Source organism: Rattus rattus, chromosome 2, assembly GCF_011064425.1.
Source record: "Rattus rattus isolate New Zealand chromosome 2, Rrattus_CSIRO_v1, whole genome shotgun sequence".
NCBI lineage: Eukaryota > Metazoa > Chordata > Mammalia > Rodentia > Muridae > Rattus > Rattus rattus.
This window is the reverse complement of record NC_046155.1, coordinates 111,007,247-111,031,704: the sequence shown is the minus strand read 5'-3', so window position 1 is coordinate 111,031,704 and position 24,458 is coordinate 111,007,247. Positions and strand designations below refer to the sequence as shown.

General features: G+C 36.6%; 1 protein-coding gene across 17 annotated transcripts in view; it reads left to right on the top strand.

The window, feature by feature from the left end:
• The window catches only part of Picalm (phosphatidylinositol binding clathrin assembly protein), an 82,384-nt gene that overhangs the window by 19,007 nt on the left and 38,919 nt on the right, over positions 1–24,458 (top strand). For all 17 annotated transcript variants that reach the window (XM_032893249.1, XM_032893248.1, XM_032893247.1 and 14 more), the window contains exons 2-8: positions 9,448–9,590; positions 10,316–10,391; positions 14,527–14,629; positions 18,864–18,957; positions 19,895–20,006; positions 22,069–22,175; positions 24,242–24,283. In XM_032893249.1, coding sequence (XP_032749140.1) covers positions 9,448–9,590; positions 10,316–10,391; positions 14,527–14,629; positions 18,864–18,957; positions 19,895–20,006; positions 22,069–22,175; positions 24,242–24,283 — 677 coding nt within the window. The remainder of the gene's footprint in view (positions 1–9,447; positions 9,591–10,315; positions 10,392–14,526; positions 14,630–18,863; positions 18,958–19,894; positions 20,007–22,068; positions 22,176–24,241; positions 24,284–24,458) is intronic.

Sequence of the window (24,458 nt, the reverse complement as noted above, 5' to 3'; positions counted from 1 at the left end):
TAAATTTCTACAGTAATCTGCTCTGCAGAGATTCTCAAACTTAGCTTCCTTTTTATTGTTTTTGGTGGGATTTGGAGGATTCTTTTAAATTATTTTTTTCTATATTCCACCCTCTGGACTTACAGCTTTAGTGGGGATAAGGATAGTACTCATAATGTATGTTTTAATGGGATATTTTTATTATATGTATTTTGAGAATTTTATACAGTGTATTTGGGTCATATTGCCCTCCCCCAGCTTTCCCTTTAAGTCCTCCCAGATTCATCCCTACCTCTCTACCTACCCCCAACCTCATGTCTTCTCTTTTTGTCTTAAATAACCAAACGAGTCCAGTATGTGCTGCCCATAAATTTCTGGGTGTGGTCATCTCCTGGAGACTGGTCATCATACCAGGGGCCAATAATATATTGCTAATAGACTTCAGATTGCCTAGGAAATTAGTTGGTCTTTGTAAATTCTTGTTTCTATATGGGACTGCTTTTGAGAATCCTGAGAATTAGTATCTCTATCATCAGGTAGAGTAATTTGGTGAGATTTTAGAATATAATAAACTTTGTAATTTGGCATATAAACCTTGAATTTTATACTGCTTGATACTTAAAATGTTTTCTTTCCTATAGGAGAGATTGTAATTCTGAATCTTCAAATCTTCAAAGAAGAGAGGAAAACACCTTTTGCTTTATCATGGATTTATTATTATCCTCTGATCTTATGTTAATGCTTTCATTTTGATTTCCTATTCCATTTAAATAAATATTTTTAAATTCTTACATTAGGCGATGGGTTTTTATTCTATTAAAATTTTGATCTTGCATTTTCTGATAAATTGAAAACTGGCATAGAAATCTTTTGAGGCAGTACTTGCCTAAAATAAGGTTTCTGTGTATTTCTTATTTGTAATTTGTGTCAGGGGTATATAGGTTTGGAAATCATTACTCTAAAGGACATGTAAAATAGAGCCCTAACCTCAAAGTTAAAGGAAACTTAACCATGAGCCTGACTTCTTTTTGCCAGTGTCTGTTGTTTCTCTGGTGTGTCTGCCACCTAGTGGTAGGAATGCAGAGTCCAACAGAACACAGGAGAAGCTCTGTATTGAGTAATCAGAGGCAATTTGATAATGTGAGGATAAGGATTTTGATTTGAGTCTATAGTTACTAGATACTTGTTATTTTCAAAGCTTATGTTTTTCTATATAGCATTTCATAACAGACCTTTGCTTTTGTTGTAAGATTTTTTTTTAAATGATAGATTAGTAGCTGAAAAGACCAATGAAATAATAATGGATAATTTTAAGGAACAGTAAGTTAAGCTGATTTGTAGAAATTGTTTTTTATTTCAGTTTTAAAAGGAAAGGCAATTACAGAATGGCTTTCCATTAACTTAATTTATCTTGCACTTTTACACTGAAGTATGTATAGTTCTGTAGATTTGGCCCAGTTGTGACAGGCCAGCTCTTAGTGTGTTAATATTTCAGGGTGGCTTTGTGTACCTTTCTCCATATAAACATATCTTTGAGTGTTCCTGTTTGAGTTGTGTTTTTTTCTGCTAAATGAAAGGGAGATCAATTCTTTCTCAGTTAGATACACATCCTTTTTGGAAGCACTTTTTGTGTCCTAGTGTTGAGATACAGGCTTTGTAATTAGGTGTCTGATACTGTGTCACTGCAGTGACTCTAGGAATGCGGAATACTGTAAAACATGACAGATGATTGTGAGGTTGTTAACACAGTCCTTTCAGATGATCACTGCAGCAGACCTTAGACTACTGAGATACTGCTACTTTCTGCACATGTCTTCTGTGTTGTACTTCATTTATTTGAGTTGGTGGAGATCGAATCCAGGGCTTCATGTATAGGAGAAAAGCAGCCACTCTCACTATACCGCAGCCCACATACATTAATTTTTCTTCAGGACATACTCTGATGTTGGTAACATAATGAGAAAGACAGTGCTGCTCTGGTAAGTTCAGTTTTAGAAGAGAAACTCACACATAATCCACTAATTTTAATGAAAATTGTTAACTGCTACAGTTGTGATGAAGGGGGATCATGTCTGTCCCCCCCCCCATAATCTCTTGCTCCTGGGTTCTGTCTGAGCCCCGAACGTAGAGATGCCAGTATGAGCACAGTGCAAGACTATTTTTTTAAAAACTTCATTTAGAGAGAAATTATATATTCTTCACTTTGTAGACATAGCTGTTTGCTATTAATAAGTGTATCAATGCATGAGCGTGCACATGCACACACACATACAATAAATTAATTGAAAATTCATGGGGCACAAACCATTCATTCTTCTAACATTGAGATTTTTCTTTAGTCCTCATGTATGGCCTCAATCTCTCCAAGGTAACTAATTTTATTGCCTTAAAAAAGTTTCTATGATCTTTATTATTTGTGGTTGTGTAGTATAGTTCCAGAAATATTTACTGCTCCAGTATCCAGCCTTTAAAATTATTTTTCTAAAACAGTTTTGTGTAAGTTGCCTTTATTATATTCTAAAAGCTGAAACTTGCATTGATGGAGGTCTTTCTAGTTAATGCTTTCTTTAAAAAAAAAAGAACTTTGCTTAAAATAATTTGCAGAGATTTCACAGCAGTTTTTCTATTAAAAGTTTTTTGGGGAAAGGGTTATTTTTATATAGCAACAACAATTAGTTAAAAGGGTTGAGAAACTTTATTAGCAGGATAGTATAATGTCTTGTTATGCAATTGTAGAATTACCTCTCAATGTTTCTTTTCCTGTTCCATTTTGAGAACACAGTGATAGAAATAGCATACCAACTTTATGCTAACAGACTGGTGTTCTGCCTATAAGTAGGATTGGGTTTTCTTTCTAAGACAGAATTACCTTAGTTTAACTGTGGTGTTTAGATATTCCTTAGGGCTTCCATTGAGAAAGTTCAAAATACTGAATTAAGTTCAAAATACTGACCTAGTAATTAAATAGTTCAGATTCTGTGCTGTTAATTTGTTTGTTTGACACTGAGTTCTAATTTGTTTGTTTGACACTGGGCCATTATGCAGCTCTGACTGTCCTGTAACTTGCTCTAGACCAGACTGGCCTCAGATGCACCTACCTCTGCCTTCTCCTGCATCCTGGAATTAGAGGCATGCGCCACCACACTGGACTACATTTTAAGCTCAAACAGTGGAAATAATAATGCTACCTTGGACTCACAGGCTGTTTCCTGTCAAGCTTGTTCTTTTGCCCATTGGACTTAAGTTTCAAAGAGTCTTGTCTGAGTGGTACAGCATTGCTATGTATGTGTGACTGAGGAGTGCTTGCCATGGTCCCAGAATCACACAGGTACTGGCATAGCTCTTTTGTATATCAGCCTTGAGGTCAATTCTTTTGTGTCTCTGTATTTGGGCAAACACAGTGTATGTCAGCAAGCGCACAACTAAAGTATACACTCTTAATTTAAGTATACATATGAGTCTGTTTCTTCTCTGTGGCTTTTGCTTAACAGTAGGTAATTATTTCTTCCTAGTCAGCTTTTATTTTGTCATGTCTTTAATAGTGTCTGATTGTAAGACTGTATTACCTTTTAATTAACTAATTCTGAATTATTAGGCATGTCCACTTATAGTGTGAATTAGGATCCTTACCTTCCTGTTATTTTTCTTTTTTTTAGCCTGAGTCATCTGGTTACTTTGTCTTTTTAATACCTCAGATATTCCTTTTCCATCCCAAGTTAGCTCAGTCACTACCTTGTCCTGGGCATTGCATATTCTATGTTTTAAAAAAGTCATTACTCTGTTAATATCCTAAAGTCTGCTTGGTAGATTGTTAAATTGCTTTTCTAAGATAAAAATATAACTATAAACAATGTTTTTGTTTTTGAGATAGGGTCTCACATAGTTGGGGCTCTCCTTGATCTTATTGTATAGCTCAGGCTAGCCTCAAGTAATAAACCTCTTGTTCTGGTTACTCCAGTAGTTGAATTATAGCTATGTGCCATCATGCCAGACTTTTGACAAACATATATTTGAATTCTAATAGAAGTTTGATGAAAATACAGCATTATGTTCTTGTATGGAATTCCGAACTTGAAACATAATGTTTTAGCATTATGTGATCCCTTACAAAGAGAGTAAGAAATAGTGCTATTAGGTAGGACGTTTGACACTTAAGACTACGGTAGATGCCCTTTGGCATGTATGTAATTTGCTTTGGTTTAAATCTAGTTGCAGCTACCATATATACTACATTTTTGCTATATGATAAAATCTTCTAATTTACGCCAGAATCTCAGAAGCTCTTTTCCTATCCACAAGTTACTATGGTAAGCATTGCTCCATTTATTTGTACTCCCATCCGTGAAAAGGTTCAAGGACTTGAGAAATGAAATGCTATTTAATTGACCACTTGATTTACTAGAAACAAATAGAAACCCAAAGTAACAAAGATGCTGTTTTTCAAACTACTCTTCTGAAAGAGATATTTGCCTAGTGATTATTCTATATAAGTATATGTTTTTAGTGAAGCTTACATGTGTTAGGAAAATCTTGTCAGAAGTTGTTTGATACTGTCTACTGAGTGGCTATTTTTACATGGGAACTCGAGACCCTTGCATTTCAGTTTTGGATGTCACTGATTGACTGGCATTACATAGCTGCCATGCATACTATATATGTGAATACTAAATGTCTTTCCTTAATTTTCTGAGGGGGTTGAAGTTGGTGTAGGTGTAGGGGTTTACTTAGGCTGGTGTCTTGGACTAGGAATTTGGTTATAAGATAAACCACTTGGTAACTGTTCAAATTTTTTTGTACATTCTAAAAAAATTTCCTCTGAATACATATTGTTGTGTTTATCCTATTTTTCTTATTATGTTTGCTGTTAAGTATTTATAATTTAGGACTTGCTTTAAATTAGGCAGTTGCTTCTGCGTATGATGATATAAACCCAGTACTCGGCATGCTGAGACAGGATTATGAGTTTAAGGTTCACCTGAGTTTAAGGTTCACTGTCTTTTCAAGTACTTGGGCATCCTTTTTATAAGTTTTTTAATGTCCTTATCCTTTACAACAATTTAATTGTAGATACAAATCTGTCATATAGTAGTGAGTTCCTGTGACCTCCTTACCTTTCAGAAAGAGCCATGTATATAAATAGAACTAATATCTGGTTTCTCAGATTCTAATTCTAGTTACTTAGTTGTTGAGACGATGCATTAATAATAAAAGCAAGAACATTTTGTTTGGGGGTTGAGGTTTCCAGTAACTTTCTGTAAGGACAGTGATGCTCACTGTTGTGAATTTTCTTCATGACAATAAACTCTAAAAAGTCTCATTATTTAGTATGGGGTTTGGGAATTGTTAATAAAATGTTGATAAAGGACTTTAGTGTTTATATTCTCGAGGTAAGTAATTTTTAAGAAATTTGACATGAGTGTTAATTTTGTTATAGAGTTTTTGCTTTTAAGAAATAGTGTATCCTGGGCTGGGCATGGTTTGGCTTATGCCTTTAATTTCAGCACTTGGTTAGGCAGAGGAAGGTATATCTCTGGGATTTGGAGGTCAGTCTGATTTACATAGTAAGGTCCACACCAACCAGGGACACACATACACAGCCACTCACTGTATCCTGGATTCAGAGTGGGACAAGCAATAGCCATTGAAATTGTTGTAAATGAAAGTTTTGTTTAGAAGTTTGCTTTTGATTAGTTACATGTGGGGAAAAAAAACATTTTTCTTTCAGCATAGCAAGCATTTTAAGTTGCTATTATGGTAGAAATTTCACACATAGTAAAAATTACCTGCATGGAGAGAGTGACTGGCTGAATTAAGGAATTGTGGGGAAATACACTCAGCAGAGTTCATACAGTTCCTTACCCTAGTAATATTTGTATAATTGTAGTTTGGCATTTGGTTTGATATAGTACATAGTCCTAACATGAGTTCTTAATTCATTTTTCTTGTTGTATGTGAAATATTACCTAGCAGCCTCTGGTGTTACCCTTCTTTCCATTTGATTGTTTCTAACCTAACCAGAAATCATAAGGGGTCTTTAATTTGAGATTTGAAAATTGCACCTAATGAGCAAATAGTTGTAGCATGCTGATTCAGTATAGCTAGGAGATACCCTTTTGGGTAGATGGATTTATCCTGCCTCCTGTCTTCCCTTTCTCTCTCCTTGCTGTTTTATTTTTGGGGGTACAGGCTCACTAGCTCAGACTGGACTGGTCTTAACTTCTCTCTGTAGCCAGCCTAGACCTTGTGGTAGCCTCCTGCGTGTACTACAGTGCCTAGCTGGGTGCTTTCTTTAAGTGTACCTATGCACCCAGCATATGCCTGTAATTCTCAGTACTTGGGGGACAGGCAGAAAGTTGGAGGCCAGCCTGATGTACATGGGAATGTCAGGGAATCCCAAGGCCAAGTAGCTTAATGTGTCTTCAAAAAGGAATGTGAAAAAAATACATGCCAAAGTGAATGTATTTAAGAAATATTAATGACCATTGTATAAGTGGCATTGTTTCAGGACTCTAGGGAAATAATGGAGAACAAAACAACTGTCCACATAAAAACTAAGTTTAGAGACAGACATTAAGATGAGTTAAGTAGTAACAGGTGCACAGTGGAGTAGCTAATGATGACATAGTTACAAAAGTACCCTAAGGATTTGTGAATACAAATTGATATTCCCAGAAGTTTATCTGATAAGTATGACATTTCAGCAAGGATCTAGAGGAAGAAAGTGAGAAAACAAGTATCTAGGAGAAAGAGCATCCAGGTAAAAGGAACAGCGGTGCCAAACATCTGAGGTAAAACAGTGTATGGCATTTGTGAAGCATTGCAGAGAAAGACATTGGGATGGCTAAAATATGTGCAGGGGGAGAGCAGATCATAAGGGAGCACAGTATAAATGTAAGTAGTGTATATGCACATACGTTCTCAGTATAATGTAGTATACATGTCCGTGTAACTCAATGTTTATGTGCACCCATTGTGTATATGTGTATAGTGTAGTTGAACTGAAATGAATTCTTACTGAAAAACTAGGCTTTTGGCTTTTTGCTGACCTTTGCTATTTATCTCCAATGGATAAAGAAATGGAACACCTTTTAAGGTGATTAGTAGAACAAAAAGATTTGGAAGTCAATTCTGTGTAGAAGAAAGTTCTATAGAATAGAATTATTATGTAGCAGTTTCAGTGACTTTGTAGAGCACTTTAGTTTGTAGAAGGGAAATCTTCATTTAAAAAATAATGTTTTGAATAAAAAGATTCAGGTACGAAATAGCAAACTATACCACACAACATTGGAAAGGTGTTCTGTTGGAGGGTAAAATACAAGAAAAAGCAAAAGTGCAGTGCCTTGTCCCATGCTGTAAGGACATGATTTAGGTTAGATAGTGATAGTGTTGCTTTGTAGAACATTCTTCTGTTCCAGTTAGTTGGTATCGTGGGTAAGCGAGACCCCAAATCAGCTATTACCAAAAATAGGAACTAATCTGATCAGTGTTCCTTACTCTTGACAGTCTTGTTTGTTTTCTGAGGAGTCTCACAGTGTAGCCTTGACTGGCTTATATTCACCATATCATGTGCCAAGTGGCGATTCTCTTGCCCCATTGCTTGGATTACAGCATGTACTGCAGTGCCCAGTTCATGGTGTTTTGGAGATTTAGGAGTTATGATGAGAAAGCTTCGGTTACTGATATATAGAATGTATTTCTGTACTAACATGCAGAGAGAAGTAGGAGGAGCACCTTTTTGGCAGTTTGATGGCAGGTTCAGCTTTGGAAATAGATTCCAAAGAGGTTGGGGAAATGGCTCTGTTGGTAAAGCAGTTTCTGTACTAGTATAAGGACCTGGATTTGGATCCCCAGCATTCATGTAAACAACTGGGCATAGGAGACAGCACCTTTTTATCCCAACCCTGGAGGGATACAGGGGCAGGAGGATTTCAAGGGCTTGTTTGCCAGCCAGTCTAGTTAAAATAGTTTCGGTTAAGAGATCGTGTCTCAAAAAACATGGAGAACAATAGATAAGAGACACCTGGCATTGATCTTTGGCCCATGTATATGCCCACATGCATGCACATTGTACATATGTGCTCATAAATCTTCATGAACATGTACACAAATCACATATAACCCCCAACCAAAAAAAAAACAAAAATTAATGACATTTTTAGGCAGTGGTTCACTATACTTCAGAACTTGGGTAATTTTCTCAAGATATCTTCTGGAAGGATAAGAAAAATCTAGGGATATATAAAGCTAAATGGGAGGAAGGAGGGAATAAGAATTTATTTGCTTAAAACTAAGAATCAAATCAGAATAGGAAGATCATGATTCAGAGTCAGCCTGGCCATGTAGGGAGACCCAATTTTTAAACAAAAAATCAACAACTATGCCCTCATTAGATTGTATTTGGAATAAAGCAAGCAATAGGCATCCAGTGGTATGAAGATTCCAAGATGGCAGATTGGAGTAATTCCTTCTTTAAAATTTCAGAAGCCTGTGAACACCCAAGTTGAAATTATTGTTTTTTTACAATTGTTATTCTGCTGTTCTGTGGACTTTTGGTTATATTGTTTGGTGCTTTATTCTTCAAGCAATATTGGCTTGGGTCTAAATTCAGTTGCTTAGCAAATGTTACCAGTTGGATCTACTAAGGCAAGTATTTCAAAGTTTATTGCAAGTATATGACTATTCTTAGTTACATTGTCAGGTCTTGTAAGGAATCAAGGCCAAGTTAGTCATTTTCAACTAAACCGAAAAAGTGAATAAATTACTGATTTTGTAATAATCGTAATAACTGACATTTGTACATCATATTTGGTATACATGTTAAAAGTAAAGGAGGTCATGTCTGGGTTTATCTCTATTCTCTAGATTGGATCATAGTTAATAATGCCTTTGAGTTTGAAATAAATCAGGTTGGAACTTAGACCAGGCATGGTGGTAGCACATCCCTTAGTCTTAGCACATATGCAGGTGAATTTTCTGTGAGTTGGAGGCCAGTCTGGTCTACATAGTGAATTCCAGGACAGCCTAATAAAGAAAGGGAGGGAGGGAGGGAGGGAGGGAGGAGAGGAGGAAAGGAGGGAGGAAAAGAAATAAGTAAATATATTTGGAATATACCTTTAGCAGTTTCCCCTGTCACAGACATGTCACTGCTCCTTTCTTGTTAGTGCAGACACTCCTACAAGTGACTGGCCTACTTCTTAAGGGGTGTGTCTGTGTGTCTGTGTGTCTGTGTGTCTGTGTGTGTAGGTCCCCTACACCCTATGAGTCCTGGCTATTGATCTTCGGTCATCAGTCTTGGTAACAAGTACCTGCTGAGCCATCGTGCCAGCTCTCCTGGGAGAATTTTAAAATTTGTCCAAACTATTATTCTACTCAGATTTTTTTTTTTAAAAAATAGCTGTTACTAGGCATTTCTGGCACTAGCAGTAAATGAAAACCGGAGAATAAATTAATGTTTCTTTTAAATTACAGATTTAATTCAGTGTACAAATGAGATGAATGTGAATATCCCACAGTTGGCAGACAGTTTGTTTGAAAGAACTACTAACAGTAGTTGGGTGGTGGTCTTCAAATCACTCATTACAACTCATCATTTGATGGTGTATGGAAATGAGGTAAGGGTAATTTTTTTAAAAATTTTATTATTGTGTGGGATGTGTAGTTGGGTTTCAGGGGTCAAACTCAAGTCACCAGGCTTGCAGGCTAAGCACCTTTACGTACTGAGACATCTTTCTAGCCCAGGAAAAACTTTGACAAGTATGCTGGTGTAATTACTGATTATTTAACTTGCTTCTCTTCTTGAAACTCCTTTGATATCTCCTGCTAAATATACATAAAAGGGTAAGTTCATCAGGTGAGGCCACTTGCTGCCAAGCTGGAGGATCTAAGTTTGATCTTTAGAACCTGCGTGATAGAAGGATAGAACCGATTTCTAAAAGTTGTTCTCTGACCTCCAGGATGTGCCATGGTGTGCCATACAGAAACAATAAATAGATGACTTTGGAAGTGCAAATATGATCTGATTATACTTATCTCTGTCCCACTATGCTATAGTAAAGACAGAATTATTGATTGTAGTTGATAAATGCTTAATTCATTTAATTATCTTGACTTTAGTAATGTAGTTGATCATTAAGTTGTAATGTCTACTAGTAAAAATTATTATGTTTTATGTTTGGTAATGAGAGTGAGGATGAGAGATTGCAATATGCTTACTGAAATAAGTTAGCCATTACTTTCCTCCTACTTTCAGATTAAGTTTGTAAGATGGCAGCACCATAACTTATTGGTTTTTTTTGTTTGGTTTTTTTTTTTTGTTGTTGTTGTTTTTGTTTTCCAGCGTTTCATTCAGTATTTGGCTTCAAGAAACACATTGTTTAACTTAAGCAACTTTTTGGATAAAAGTGGATTGCAAGGTAAAGACAATTGATTCTTTTTCTAGAAAATTAGGAGTAACCCCATATAATATTTATTGCAGCATTCAACTGTATTGACATATTGATGCTTCAGATCACGGCTCAGTGAGCCTTTTAATTTGAAATTCAGATTGATTTTATACCTAGCACCCAATTTCTGAGAGACAGACAGTACAAGGTAGTTATTTGCACATATGGATTCTGGAGCCGGCTGCCTAGAATTGAATTTACCTTTACCTCTGTGTTACTGTCTGTAAAATTAGGAATGATGCTAGTTCCTGCTCAGTCATTGTGAGCTTAATGTGGCTTAATGTAGTTAGTAACTAACCTGAATGTCCTCAGAATAATGCCTGGCACATAGGAAATACTAAACAAATACTTACCTTAATTTTAATCACTGCTTTTCCATTTTGTTTTATCATAAGAAATATATTTGACATTGTAGGGACAAAGTTCAGTTAATGGTAATGACATTGATAACACGTCTTTTCTTGTTTTTAAATTAACTTTAAAAGTCTTTTTCATTGTATATATTCTTTGCATATGGTGTTGTGTTACATAAGAACACTTTACCCAAGTATAGATTGTGAATTGAGCCGGCTCCAGAATCCAGATAACTCCTGTGTTTCTCTTTGTAACAGTTAACTTTTTCACTTTGAATCTAGTCACTTTGAATTGTCATGTTTCAGTTAACGGGGTCTTAATGGGGTCTGTTATACTTAAGTTCCAAAATTAGGCCATTAATATTATAGACTGTCAGAGCTGGGAAGGACCACATAAAGGATTGCTAAGCTATTTGGAAACATTAACTGTTAGGTTAAGTCTGGGAAGTATCTTCAGAGAAGCTGAGACCTACTCTGCGGGGCTTTGAGAGATGGAAGAGATTACTTAGTTTAAGCACAATTGTATAGATGTACAAGGTATTAAGATTGATAGGAAGAATGAGTACGAACTGAATGTGCGCATGGCACATTAGAGAACATGTAGTTGTATGCAATACTCAAGAAGCTTTTCAAAGCCAAATCAAACATAGAAGAGTTCGGTGGGGTTAATTTTATAAAGTAGTAGGAAACTGGAAGAGGTTTTCTTGTGTTTGGGAGAGAGGGAAGTAGGTGTAATGAGAGTGGTGGCTTAAGGTTAAGTTGGATCAGAGTAGACTGATTATTTGAAGCTGTTGAGACTGTTCTAGTCATTGTTCTGTCTAGTAGCAAGTTAATAAGGGCCTGAACATGTTCTTACAGAGGCAGAAATGAATAGAATTGAATGTAGTTAGTGTAATGTTTGGTTCCTTTTGCTAAGTGGAATTATGACTTTTCACGAGTACAAGTACTGCTGGGAATGAATCTGTCTTCCAGTAATTCTGGAATGTAAGTGCATAGGACCCAGTGTTACAGAATTTGATTAATTAATATTAGTTAATTTAAAAAGATTTACTTATTTATGTGTATCTGTGTGTATCTGCATGTTTGTATGCACACTTATGTGCAGGTTTCCTTGGAAGCCAGAAATGGGCAGAGGGTATCAGATCCCATGAAGCTGGAGGTGATTGTGAGCTACTCAGTATGAGTGTTGGACACTTATAGCAAGTAATCCTGACCCCTGAGCCATCTCTCTAATACCTCATACTCAATTTATTTTAAGAGGGAAAGTTAGCAATAACCCCCTTTTGTGCTAAAAATATTAAAACAGATTGATAGGAAGATAGAAACTGCTTGTTTGTTGTCTTTTCCCCTTATTTTTTGTCGCTTTGGGTTTTGCTTTTATTTTTTTAAAACATAGTCTCAATAGCTCAGGCTGGCCTGGACATCATTCATGGCAGTCCTGTGTCCTAGCTTCCCGAGCTCAGGGTTACAGGTATGACCTATCACATCCAACGTTGCTTGCAGATCTTTTTATTGCTGCTTTTAAACTTTAAGTTGTTGGGGAGGGGGGTCTCTAGTTGTTTGCTTGTTTTTTGGTCTCGGTTACTAATTTTCATTTCTTTGGGCTAAAAATTAAATTTCTTTTAATTTTTTAACTTGTACTTTATTTGTGTGTAATGGGTTTTTGTGTAATAGGTCTATGTACCACATGCTTGCAGTGCCTGTAGAGGCTGTATAAAGGCAATGATTTTGCTAGAAATTATCTTACAGATGGTTGTTAGCTGCCTTGTAGGTGCGGGGCTCTTGGCCACCGAGCCACTTCTCAAACCCTAGGAATTAAGTGTTAAAAAACTGTAGAGTTTTATTCCGTTTACGAAGGGGTAGATGAGTTGTTTAGCATTTCCCCCTACTTCATAGAATATATTCTTGGTGAGATGGCCCAGTAGGTAAAGCTGTTTGTTGACAACCCAACCCCCATGTTGATTCCCAGACCTACCATGATGAAAAGAAAGAAGAATTCCGCAAGTTGTCTTTTGGTCTCCGCATGCATACAGTGGCTAGGAATCTCTTATCTATATATTTTAAAAACGTATGGTGGCACATTCCTTTAATCCCAGCACTTGGGAGGCAGAGACAGGCAGATTTCTGAGTTTGGGGGCAGCAGGGTTACACTAAGAAACCCTTTATGTATATTGGTGTTTTGCCTGCATGTATGTATGTGAGTGGCTGTCAGATCTTGGAGTTATAGATAGTTGCAATTGGCCATATGGGTGCAAGGATTTGAACCTGAGTCCTCTGGAAGAGCAGTCAGTGCTTTTAACCCATGAACCATCTCTCCAGCCCCTAAGTTTTTTTTTTTTTTTTTTTTTTTTTTTTTGCAATAAGATTAAAAATAATAGTTACAATTAAGATTTATTCATTGAGGTTTTTGCAAAGTAATTTTGATGTACTGTGTAGAGCCTGACATCTGGTATAAAAACTCTAAACTAGTTGGTAGGATGGACCTACTTGATAACTAGTAGCTATCAGCTATGCCTGGAAAGAATATTGGAGCATGAAAAGTTAAAAGAAAGAGTATTTTCAAATAAATTGATTGAGGCTTGAAGAGCAAGAGGTATTTTCCCTCTAAAAGATAAGAAAAACTGGATTAGCGGGGACAGCATGAACCAAAAACCCAGGAGTGTGTGTATATTAACGAGTATGAAACTGGGTGGTAGCTGTAATTCCCCTTTTCCCGTTTATCTCTTTTGTTCTGACTTATAATAGGCAGCTGGTATACATTTGCAAATTGATAACTATTAATACCAAATCTAGTTGTGTTTGTGTATATGTGTGTGTGAATGTATATGTGTGTTAATACTGTCTTTTTATAAAGCGTAAGATCAAGTCAAATCTGTTTGGTGAAGCCAAGTTAAAAGAAACCTATTTATTTTTCAGCGAGGAGCAAACATTTATAGATCTTTGACCCAGATAGTAGCTAAAACATAAGGTTTCTGGTATCTTAAAAAGTGATACTGATGGGATTTTATTTTTCTGATTATGATGAAACAGTGTTAAGAGTAATTTACATCGCTTCCCAAAGTTTTATTGAAAATATTTAAAAAGTGTTTTGGTTATGCCTTCAACATACATATTACTGTCTTTTATTTTCATATTTCTTTCAAGATTGGCACATGTGAGATACACTTGTTCTAAATATTAAGCAGCTATAAGTTTTACAAGTATAACAATAGAAACTTCATTTGATTTGAGGGATGAGATTATGGTTCTATTGTTTATGCTTGAGTTCTGAGATGTGCACCCCCCCCAAAAAAAAAAAACAAACAAAAAACAAAACACAACACAGAGTTTCTCTATGTAGTCCATAAACCAGGGTGACCTTGAAACTCGGGAGATCTGCCTGCCTATGCCTCCTAAGTGCTGGGGTTAAAGGTGGTGTGTGCCAGCACCTCTGGTGAGTTCCAAGTTTCTAGTGTGAAGGGATCATATTTTTATAACTCCTGAAAAGTAAAGAATAGGCACGTGCATCAGAAGAAGCAAAATAGACTTATTTTCAGACTCATAGCTGAATATTTAAGGGAAAAGATTTTAAAACTGTATATGATATACCTGACTTTAATAATTTTGAAGAATTTAGTGCAAAACTTATATTGTATCACTGAATGTAGGTGGAGTGTCATATTTTTGCTGTTAAATAATACAGTTGTTTTTGTAGATAACCTTTGGATTTTAACCTTTGGATTTTAATCATTTATGAAAGCTTTCTTTTGCAGGATATGATATGTCTACATTTATTAGACGATATAGTAGGTACTTAAATGAAAAGGCAGTTTCATACAGACAAGTTGCATTCGATTTCACAAAAGTGAAGAGAGGGTGAGTTATGTTTTCATTTCTAATTCAAATACCAAAATAGTCTAAAGCAGGAATTATTACATTGTGAATTATAGAACAGTTTTATAAACTATTTTTTTGAAGAAATGCCATATACTTTTTGTAGTAGGATTTTTAAAAGTTATCTTTATAACAACTTTATTAATTCTCATGATTAAAATTCATCTTTTTAAAATTTATAACTAATGTTTATGTGTTTACAAATTTATGTGACATAATCCTCCTGTATGCTTTCATTTCCTATAATCTTCTTCCCTTAGCCCCAAACCTATCCTGTTCCCACTCAGTTGATTATGTTTATCTTCTGGTTACTTTGAAATTCCATATGGATTTTAGGCTCAACATGTCAATTTTGGTAGAAAAATATCCAAGAATTTTAGTAAGTTTGGTTTTAGACAGGTTCTCATGTGTCCCTAGCTGACCTTGAGTTTTCAAGAGATCTGTCTCTGCCTTCTGAGGCCTAGCCTGGCTTTCTAATGAACACAGGATATCTTGCTTGTTCATTCCTTCCCTTTGTAGCCAGTTGTGGTAGCACATGCCTATAATCCAAGGATTGAGGAAAGGCATGGGAACTACAAGCTCTTTATTAACACCTCTTCTCTTCTCTTCTCTTCTCTTCTCTTCTCTTCTCTTCTCTTCTCTTCTCTTCTCGTCTCGTCTCGTCTCGTCTCGTCTCGTCTCGTCTCGTCTCGTCTCGTCTCTTCTCTTCTCCCCTCCCCTGCCCTCCCCTCCCCTGCCCTCCCTTGCCCCCCTCCCCTCCCCTCTTCTCTTTTCTTCCCTCTCCCCTTCCTCCTTTTCCTTTTTTTCTAGTTCTTTATTATTTCTTCTCTTTTTCTGCCCTTCCTTCCTTCCTTCCTTCCTTCCTTCCTTCCTTCCTTCCTTCCTTCCTTCCTTCCAACTCTTTCCTAAGAAAAGTCATAGTACAAATATTAAATGAGAAAGTGTGAATGCAACAGACACTTTAATTGCATTGTGTGGCAGTTTTGATGGTCTTAAATATGCCAAAGGTGCTACCAATATGCATCATGATTTTCCCATTGCTACCTGTCATCAGCTCTTTATCCTGAGGCGTGAAAAGGTGCCAAAGAGCACCCTGGCTGCAATGCTCACAGTGCAGCTCATAACAGAGCTCACCTTGATATAGTTTAAGTAACTAGGCTGTGATATCTGTTAGTGATCCACCTGGTTGCTCTCCCTGTTTCACCCCTCATAGCAAACCTAGGCAAAGCTAGACAGAAACCAAAGGGTACTTATGGCACAGGGGAAAGCATGGGTTTACTTTCAGAGCACTTATCAGGAGCATAGGGCTGAGTACTGCAGGCCCTTTGGATTGTAGGCCCTGCCATTGGGAGCATGGAGCTGTGAGCCATATGGAAGTAATAGCTTTGGGCATGACTGTAGTTCTCAGGCCAAGACCCATAGTTTCCACATCTTTTTGAAAAATTATTTATCATCGTGTGCATGGTGGGGTGGGAGCTATGTATGCCTTAGCACATGTGTGGAGATCAGAAGACCACTTTAAGGAATTGGGTCTCCTTTTCCACCCTGATGTGTATGCCTGTGACCAGTACTTTGATATCTACCAGTGTCTTATAGACAGGTTTTTGTTTTTTGTTTTTTAACTATAGGCTGCATTATGATAGTTCAGGAAAGAGCCAAAGGAGTGAGTGCCATCTGCAGACATTCTGGTGATATTTCTGGTGACTGCCCTTCTAGTAAACTACCCTGCAGCTTCCACATCTTAGAGATCTAAACACTTGCTGTATGCTTTGACTTGTTCTTGAAATTATAAAATATTTACTGAAGTAGTTTTTGAGACAGGCTTTCTCTGGGTAACCTTGGTTGTCTTGGAAGTTGCTCTGTCAATCAGGCTGGTCTCAAACTCAGAGATTTACCTGCCTCTGCCCAGTGTGCCACCATCTGGGCTGCAGTGGAACTCTTAAAAATGTAGACATATATACAAGATGTCTAAAAGATGAAATTAAGTCTTTTTCTTTAAACTTTCTTTTAAATCATGGAGAATGATGGCTTCCCAAACTAACTTATACAGATATCATGGTACATGTTTAGGCACTCTGTAGAAGATTGCAGTAGAGAGGTTCACATCAGGAGCCTGCATTCTTCCTTACCCTGTTCAGTAAACTGTTTTTTGTGTGGACTATTGCTGAAACTTTTTGAGAGTTAATGAGCTGAGAGTATGGAATGGTAGGCTACCTCACAGAAATAGAGGGAGGTTTGAAAATGCTTTGGAGTTCTCTAGAAAAGACTAAGGATTTGTGGAAATCTTTACAACTTATGTGAAGTTGATACTCCTGAATTTATGTGTCTGCCACCTCGCGCAGTATAATACTTAAAAACCAAAACCAAAGGGTTTATTGTATATACTAGGCTAACATTGTCTCATTGACTACATCCCTTGTGTGGGTTTTTTTTTGTTTTTTGTTTTTTGTTTTTTGTTTTTTGTTTTTTGTTTAATTTGTACTCATGTATGAATGTGAGTGAATTTGCTAGGGGACTGACTGCAAGGGAGAAAGGTGCAAGAAAGTGCAAGAGAATGTTTATAGTAGTAACAGTTTTGACCTTTTTCATTTGGGAGCTAAGATGCTGCTCACTTTAAAAGAGACCTTGAGATAAGGAGTTGAGTTGTTCACTTAGATGTTGAGCTAAACAAAGACGACTGAGCCAACATTCAAGACATCTGTGATGGAGACATGTCCAGAAAGTAAAAAATGACATCAGCAAGAAGGGATTCAATGAGAAATGATGGTTTCTGGGAAGAAGGTGTGATAACTATGAAAATAAGGACAATTTGCAAAGAGGAATTATGTCCTCCCAGATTCCAGCAACTGTTGTCAACCAGTTTGTTACCTGAGAGAAAACAGTGTTGAACATTTGATGGGTACATTAGCTAAAAGCTTATCAAAACTGTCTGAGGCAGAACAGTATTTGTTTCATTAAGCTCTGTGGAGTCCCCACAAGGCAATATTATTACTTTTTGAAACTTGTTGACAGGGTTCTTAGTATGGATTAGATTAGAGTGACTTGATAATTATATTTTGTAAAACTGGTTTTCTAATTTTCTTTTAAAAGTCTTTGATATTTGACTCAAATATTGCACCACCCTTCCCTACTTGTTGGGTATTGTGTTTAGGACCTGACACGTGTTAGGCAAGCAATCTACTGCTTACTTTTTTCTTTTTTAACTTACTGTCACCTTGCCAAAACACTTTTATGACATAATTTTATTTATAATTATTTTTGTGTGAATGCCTTATGCATGTGCTGTGGTGTGTGTAGCATTCAAGGGACCGCTTTTAAGAGTTGTTTCTGTTCTTGAACCCTAAGTTCTAGGGCGAGAACTCAGGTCCTTGAACTTTTGGAAAAGTGCTTTTATCTCTGGCTGCCCATTGCCAGACTTTTAAGCTTTTTATTTTGCTGCAGACTACCCTGGACCTTGTGCTACTCCTGTCCCAGGCTGTTTACTAGGTGGGATTAGAGACCTGGCTATGAATAAATTAAGTGAAGTCATCTCCTGACTCTATGGTACTTGACTGTTTGCTGGTTTCTGGCTAATAGTTTCTTTTGCTTTCAAGGTAGTATAGATCAGCCCTTTATGTACAGGAATGATCATGACCCATGCATCAGTTCTTGTGATAACTACACAGTCCACTGTGCTTTATTTTATTATTATTTTTTTTTTTGGTTTTTTTTTTTTTTTTTTTCGAGCTGGGGACAACCCAGGGCCTTGGCGCTTCCTAGGCAAGCGCTCTACCACTGAGCTAAATCCCCTAACCCCTCCACTGTGCTTTATAATAGAAACTTTCACTTTTGCTTGTATGTGTTTTGCCCACATATATGTATGTGTATACCATTTTTGTATGCCCATGGACAGCAGAAGAGGGCCTTGGGTCTCCTGGATCTGTATTAGTTAGGTCATAAGCTACCATGTGGGTGTTAGGAATAAAGCCTGGGCCCTCTGGAAGACTATCTATCCTGAGTACTTAGCTGCTGAGCTGTTTCTCTGTCGCTCATACCCTTCTTCTTGGTAGCATCAGTTCCCCCCTGTTGCTCTTACTTTTCTTTCCATATAATGCTTACTGGAGATTAGAGTTCAGTAACCACTTACGAATGTGTGATGTTTCATCACAGTCTTGGTATTTATGTAGAGAACTAAATAGGAGGTTTACTAATGAATTGTTTTTGGTTTTCTTAATAGAGCTGATGGAGTTATGAGAACAATGAACACAGAAAAACTGTTAAAAACTGTACCAATTATCCAAAATCAAATGGATGCACTTCTTGATTTTAATGTAAGTTGATATGTTTTTGACTCTATGCTCTTGGTTAACAGTATGGATTTTCTCTAGTGCTAAGATTTTAGGTTATATAGACCAAAACAAGTGAGTGATGGGTAAGTGCTTGGTTGAAACTCGTCACAGGAGTTTCAGATCTTAGGAATGTAAGGATTTCTTTGGTGCACAGCCTTTTTAATGTTTCACTTTTGCTTGGTAGGTGCAAAGCATGACAAATATTTAGAAATAAAAAAAAGGGGGTTCAAGTCTTATTTTTGATAGATTGCTATGTATTGCACAGTGACATTGTATCCCCTGTTAAAAAGGAAGAAGAGCACTTAGTTGAAGACAGAAAGCTGGTGTAGTAGAAAGTATTATTTTGGCTATGTAGATGTGCAGGAGGTTTTTCACTTAATACATTGGTCTCTCTATAAAAGTACTGTTTTAGTGTCTGTATTATACTTCATGATATAGAGAAATTTACTGGATCTTACCCATAGGTTTTTAGCTATTCTAACCAGAAACCCTAAATAGTGTGTGTGTGTGTGTGTGTGTGTGTGTGTGTGTGTGTGTGTGTGCACGCGGGCGCGCGCCCTTTGTGAACTTATAATAGCCTTGTTATAAAGTTATAATTAAGATTAAGAGGCTTGAGAAAAGGTAAATGACATTTTTACTTTGAGTTATTACTGTAAATTGGAATGAATGTTTGAAGGTTGTTTTTGCTATTTGCTTGCTTCTGAATTTTCTTAGAGTTCAATGTTTGCTTGTAATTCTGATGGTCAGAAATCAGGAAACTCATGTATTGGAAAACATGTAATGAATATCATAGGGGAAAATAAGCCCCCTTTTGCTAATAAGCGGCATGTTTTAATTTATTAAATTTTAGAGAAGAATCATTTTGTTAGTGTTGTTTAAAATATGAAATGAGCTAATCTTATTTTCTATTTTCCCCTAGGTTAATAGTAATGAACTTACAAATGGGGTAATAAATGCTGCCTTCATGCTCCTGTTCAAAGATGCCATTAGACTATTTGCAGCATACAATGAAGGAATTATTAATTTATTGGGTAAGTACTACAATATCTTTGATAAATTTTTTTTATTTAATGTCATATGGATTAGTGATATTGACTGAGTAGTAGCTTAAACTGCTGTGAAGTCCACTGTGACTCAGGTTCATTCTAAAAGTTTATTTGGAGAAAGATTTTTATATCCATACATACATACATACATACATACACACATACATTTATACACACATACACGTATATCCACACAAGTGAATACATTCTCATTTTTATAACCAGAATATTTTAGCTAGTTATACTTTATTTTTTGATATAATAGTAATTTTTAGGTTGCTTTATTAGTTTTTAGAAATACTTAAAAGCTGCAAATTAGATGGGAAAAACCTTTTTTTTGTCTCAGAAAAAGTATATTTTCTCAGTATGTCTTCTACAGTAAACCTTATGAAAGTAGTATGTGTGCATATATGACAAAATTTGAGGCACATACGTGTGTGTGGGCCTGGGGATTAAGTCTAGGGTTTCTTGAATGTTGAAATTATGCTTTATCACTGAGTTGTATCCTTAGCCCCTAAACTTAAGTTTGAAGTTGGAAATTATTAGTATTTTTTTTTAACCATTCTTTTTAAATTGGGTTTTTTTTATTTACATTTCAAATGTTATCCCCTTTCCTGGTTTCCCATCCATAAACCCTTTCTATGCCATTCCCTCCTCCTCCTTCTCTGAGGGTGTTCCCCTACCCATCTACCCAGCCCTTTCACTTATTTAATCTTTATTTTTATTAATGGGTTTGTTTGTGTGGATCTCCATGTGTATGCCATGCGTCTGTTCAGGTATTTGTGGAGGCTAGTGGATGGGTCTCCTGAAGCTGGAGTTTCAGGATGTTGGGAATTGCTTCACATGGGTGCTGGGAACCAAACTCTCTAAGCTACTTCAGCCTCTCCCCACCCTCCCACACCCCTTCTTTTTAAATTGAGATTTTGATGGAGTAGAAAAGGAATAATAAGACATGCCAAGGTCTTGTCAGATGCCGAGTATATTTATTCTAATATGCCCTTCCTCTTAGTTTATTTATTTAAATGTGGTTTTCATAGACTGGGACAGCACAAATGTACGGAAAGGTACTTCATAACTGAACAAAAAAGGCTGTGGAAGTGAAAGCCTTTGACTTCATTATTGGTAAATGTGTTGCTTTGTATTTCTGCATAAAAATTAAGGCAGCTTTTGAAGTAACATTGGATAAAGTTGCAAACTTAGAATATTAATACTGGTATATTAATAAAATATTTATAAACAGATTTTAGTGTTCTAAGTGAAGTATTAAGTGTGTTTAAATGCAAATATATACTTTGAGGATTGTGAGCAAAGCAGTATTGTGAATAAAAGTAATGTGAATACCTTCCAGCAACTTTTTTATCTTTTTATTTTTATTTTTATTTACATTTCAAATCCCCTTTCTGGGTTTCCCACCCATAAGCTCCCTATCCCATTCCCTCTCCCCCTTCTATGAGGGTGTTCTCCCACCCATCCACCAAGACCCTTCTCGCCTCCCCGCCCTGACATTCCCCTACACTGGGGGCTCAAGCCTTGGCAGGAACAAGGTCTTCTCCTCCCATTCTTGCCCCAAAAGGCCATCCTCTGCTACTTATGCAGCTGGAGCCATGGGTCTGTCCATGTGTACTCTTTGGATGGTGGTTTAGTCCCTGGGAGCTGTGGTTGCTTGGTGTTCTTGTTCTTATGGTGTTGATAACCCCTTTAGCTCCTTCAATCCTTTCTCTAACTCCTCCAATGGGGACCCAGTTCTCAGTTCAATGGTTGGCTGCGAGCATTTGCCTCTGTATTTGTCATGCTCTGGCAGAGCCTTTCAGGAGACAGCCATATCAGGCTCCTGTCAGCATGCACCTCTTGGCATCCCCAGTAGTGACTGGGATTTGGAGGCTGTATATATGGTCTGGATCCCCAGCAGGCTCTGGATGGCCATTCCTTCAGTCTCTGCTCCAAACTTTGTCTCCATATTTCCTTCTATGAATATTTTTGTTCCCCCATTTTATTTATTTATTTATGTCTTTTTAATTTAAATAATATTCCATACTTCTTTGGGCAGAAAAATATTTTGATATGAAAAAGAACCAGTGCAAAGAAGGTCTTGACATCTATAAGAAGTTTTTGACTAGGATGACAAGAATCTCAGAGTTTCTGAAAGTTGCAGAGGTAAGCTGTTTTCAGAGGCTGCAGACTTTTTATTATATGTATAGATTTTAAAGGAAAAATTACCCAAATGAAAGAAATAATTTCAATATGAGAATATATGCCACATACATATGATATATATCCAGTAATATAATTATGCACTATTGAATTTTGTCGATTGGAATTAATATGACATAATATTGAATACGTTATAAACATGCTTTATATTTAACTTATGAGATGGTGAAAGTAGTCTACTTTTATTTATATCTCTACAAAATAAGAATATTGTACGTGGGTGGTAGTTTTACCTGTGTTTAGAATTAACCATTCATTTTTGAAGGCTTACTCTGTTGGTGGGAAATGCTAGGTGTCCGCCTAAGTTCTTCCTCCAGACTGGCCTGCAACTGGGGCTGTATGGTTCAATGTTCATAGTTCAGTTCACAATACATAAGTGAATTTTGCATACTTATTATGAAAGGTTATGTGGTAGTCTAATTTTACAAATCTCTTAAAAATAATTTTTAAGAAGTCAGCATAGAAGACAGTTATGTTTATAGGCATCCTTTATGTTGCAGGGACAGTTCATAAAGATTTTCCCCTTTTCTTTACTCTGTCCATCATTATGAGGGTGCCCCCTGTTTAGAATATTTTGATCACTTATGTTAAAGTCATTACTGTTATCCCTGTGGTAGTTTATTTTTTAGCAAATGGAATGACCTTGTAATGATGCCCATGGGCATTTGCTGTGATGCCAAAAGGTTTTTTAAGGGAGAAATCTGAATTTTTGCTCCCAATTCCCTTAGTACCTGTGGCATATTAAAACTATAGGAGGTAGGGTGTGTATGTAAAGTTTTCAAGTAAGGTTCAGTTTGTTGATTTTCCTTTCTGGTCACTTACCGTCTTTGTATTTGGACGTTGTAGTTACTGTCATACATTGTAAGCTCTTCCATACCTCCAGGTGACAGGTGTGACACAGATGGAATGTGCTCTCTCTTCACTGATCTAGGGAACATGAAACATTCTCCTCTAAAATGTTGCTGTGAGATTGACTTTGGGCTTGCAGTGTCACTGCGGACTTCAGTTCTTAAACGCAACACTAATCTCTTGGAATGCATTCCAAGAGAACAGTTGTCTCAGTCTGAGTGATGAGTTATTAATATCTAAATATGAATGAATTAAAATTTTACTGACTTCTTTGTAAGACTCTTAAAAATTGAGACAAGAGGAAGGTAATTAGAAAATCAAACATAGTCAAGAGAAATACAGGTTCCTGATTTGGGTCCTTTATTACATAGGAAGGTTGTTTTGTTTTGTTTTTGTAATTATTTTTGCTGAGAGTTATCTAGTGCCTCAACACCATGAAAAATATGTTGAGGTTTGGTTGGAGGTAGTTATATCCTGGTTCAATATCACTTCATGTTTGTGAAAATTTTGTTTGCCATAGTAAGCAGACTTATAAAAATATGTATTTTATTTGTGTGTGGGGGTACTTGAATGCCATGGCATTTGTGTTGAGGTCAGAGAAACAACTCCTGTGAGTCCTCTGAGTTTCTTTCCATCATTTGGTTGCCAGGGATCAAACCCAGGTTGACAGGTTTGGCAACAAGTACCTTCTCCGCTGAGCCATATCCTGGCTCTCAATAGAAGACTTTAAATGTATTTTCTAAGGTGACTGTCAGAGGGAGCATTTTTATAGGGGGGGAAAGACAGAAAATTAGTTTAAGGTAAGTTGGTATCATTAGATTTGGGGGTTTTTTCCTCTCTCTTTTTTTTTTAAATTTACATGAGTACACTGTAGCTGTCTTCAGACGCACCAAAAGAGGGCATCGGATCCCATTACAGATGGTTGTGAGCCACCATGTGGTTGCTGGAAATTGAACTTAGGACTTCTGAAAGAGCAGATAGTGCTCTTAACCACTGAGCCATCCATCTAGCCCTTTTTTTTTTTTTTTTTTTTAATGTGCCAGGGAACTTGTTCATAGTTAGACATACTCATTTCTCCCAGTGTTACTATATGGTACTAAAGAGGTAACTTTCATATTATTATAATTCCATGTGTTAAACATAGCATTTCTTTTTTGCAGCAAGTTGGAATTGACAGAGGAGATATTCCAGATCTTTCACAGGTGAGTAGATTGTTAAAGCATGAGGTCACTGTCATGTGTGCTACAGTGCCAAGATGATTAGTGCTGTAGTAGCACCTGCTAAGAGTAGAATGCTTTTCCTTATATATTTTAACATTGTGATACATTGCTGAAGAGGGTTTCTTTTACATTATGACACAAAGAGTGGTCAATTGAT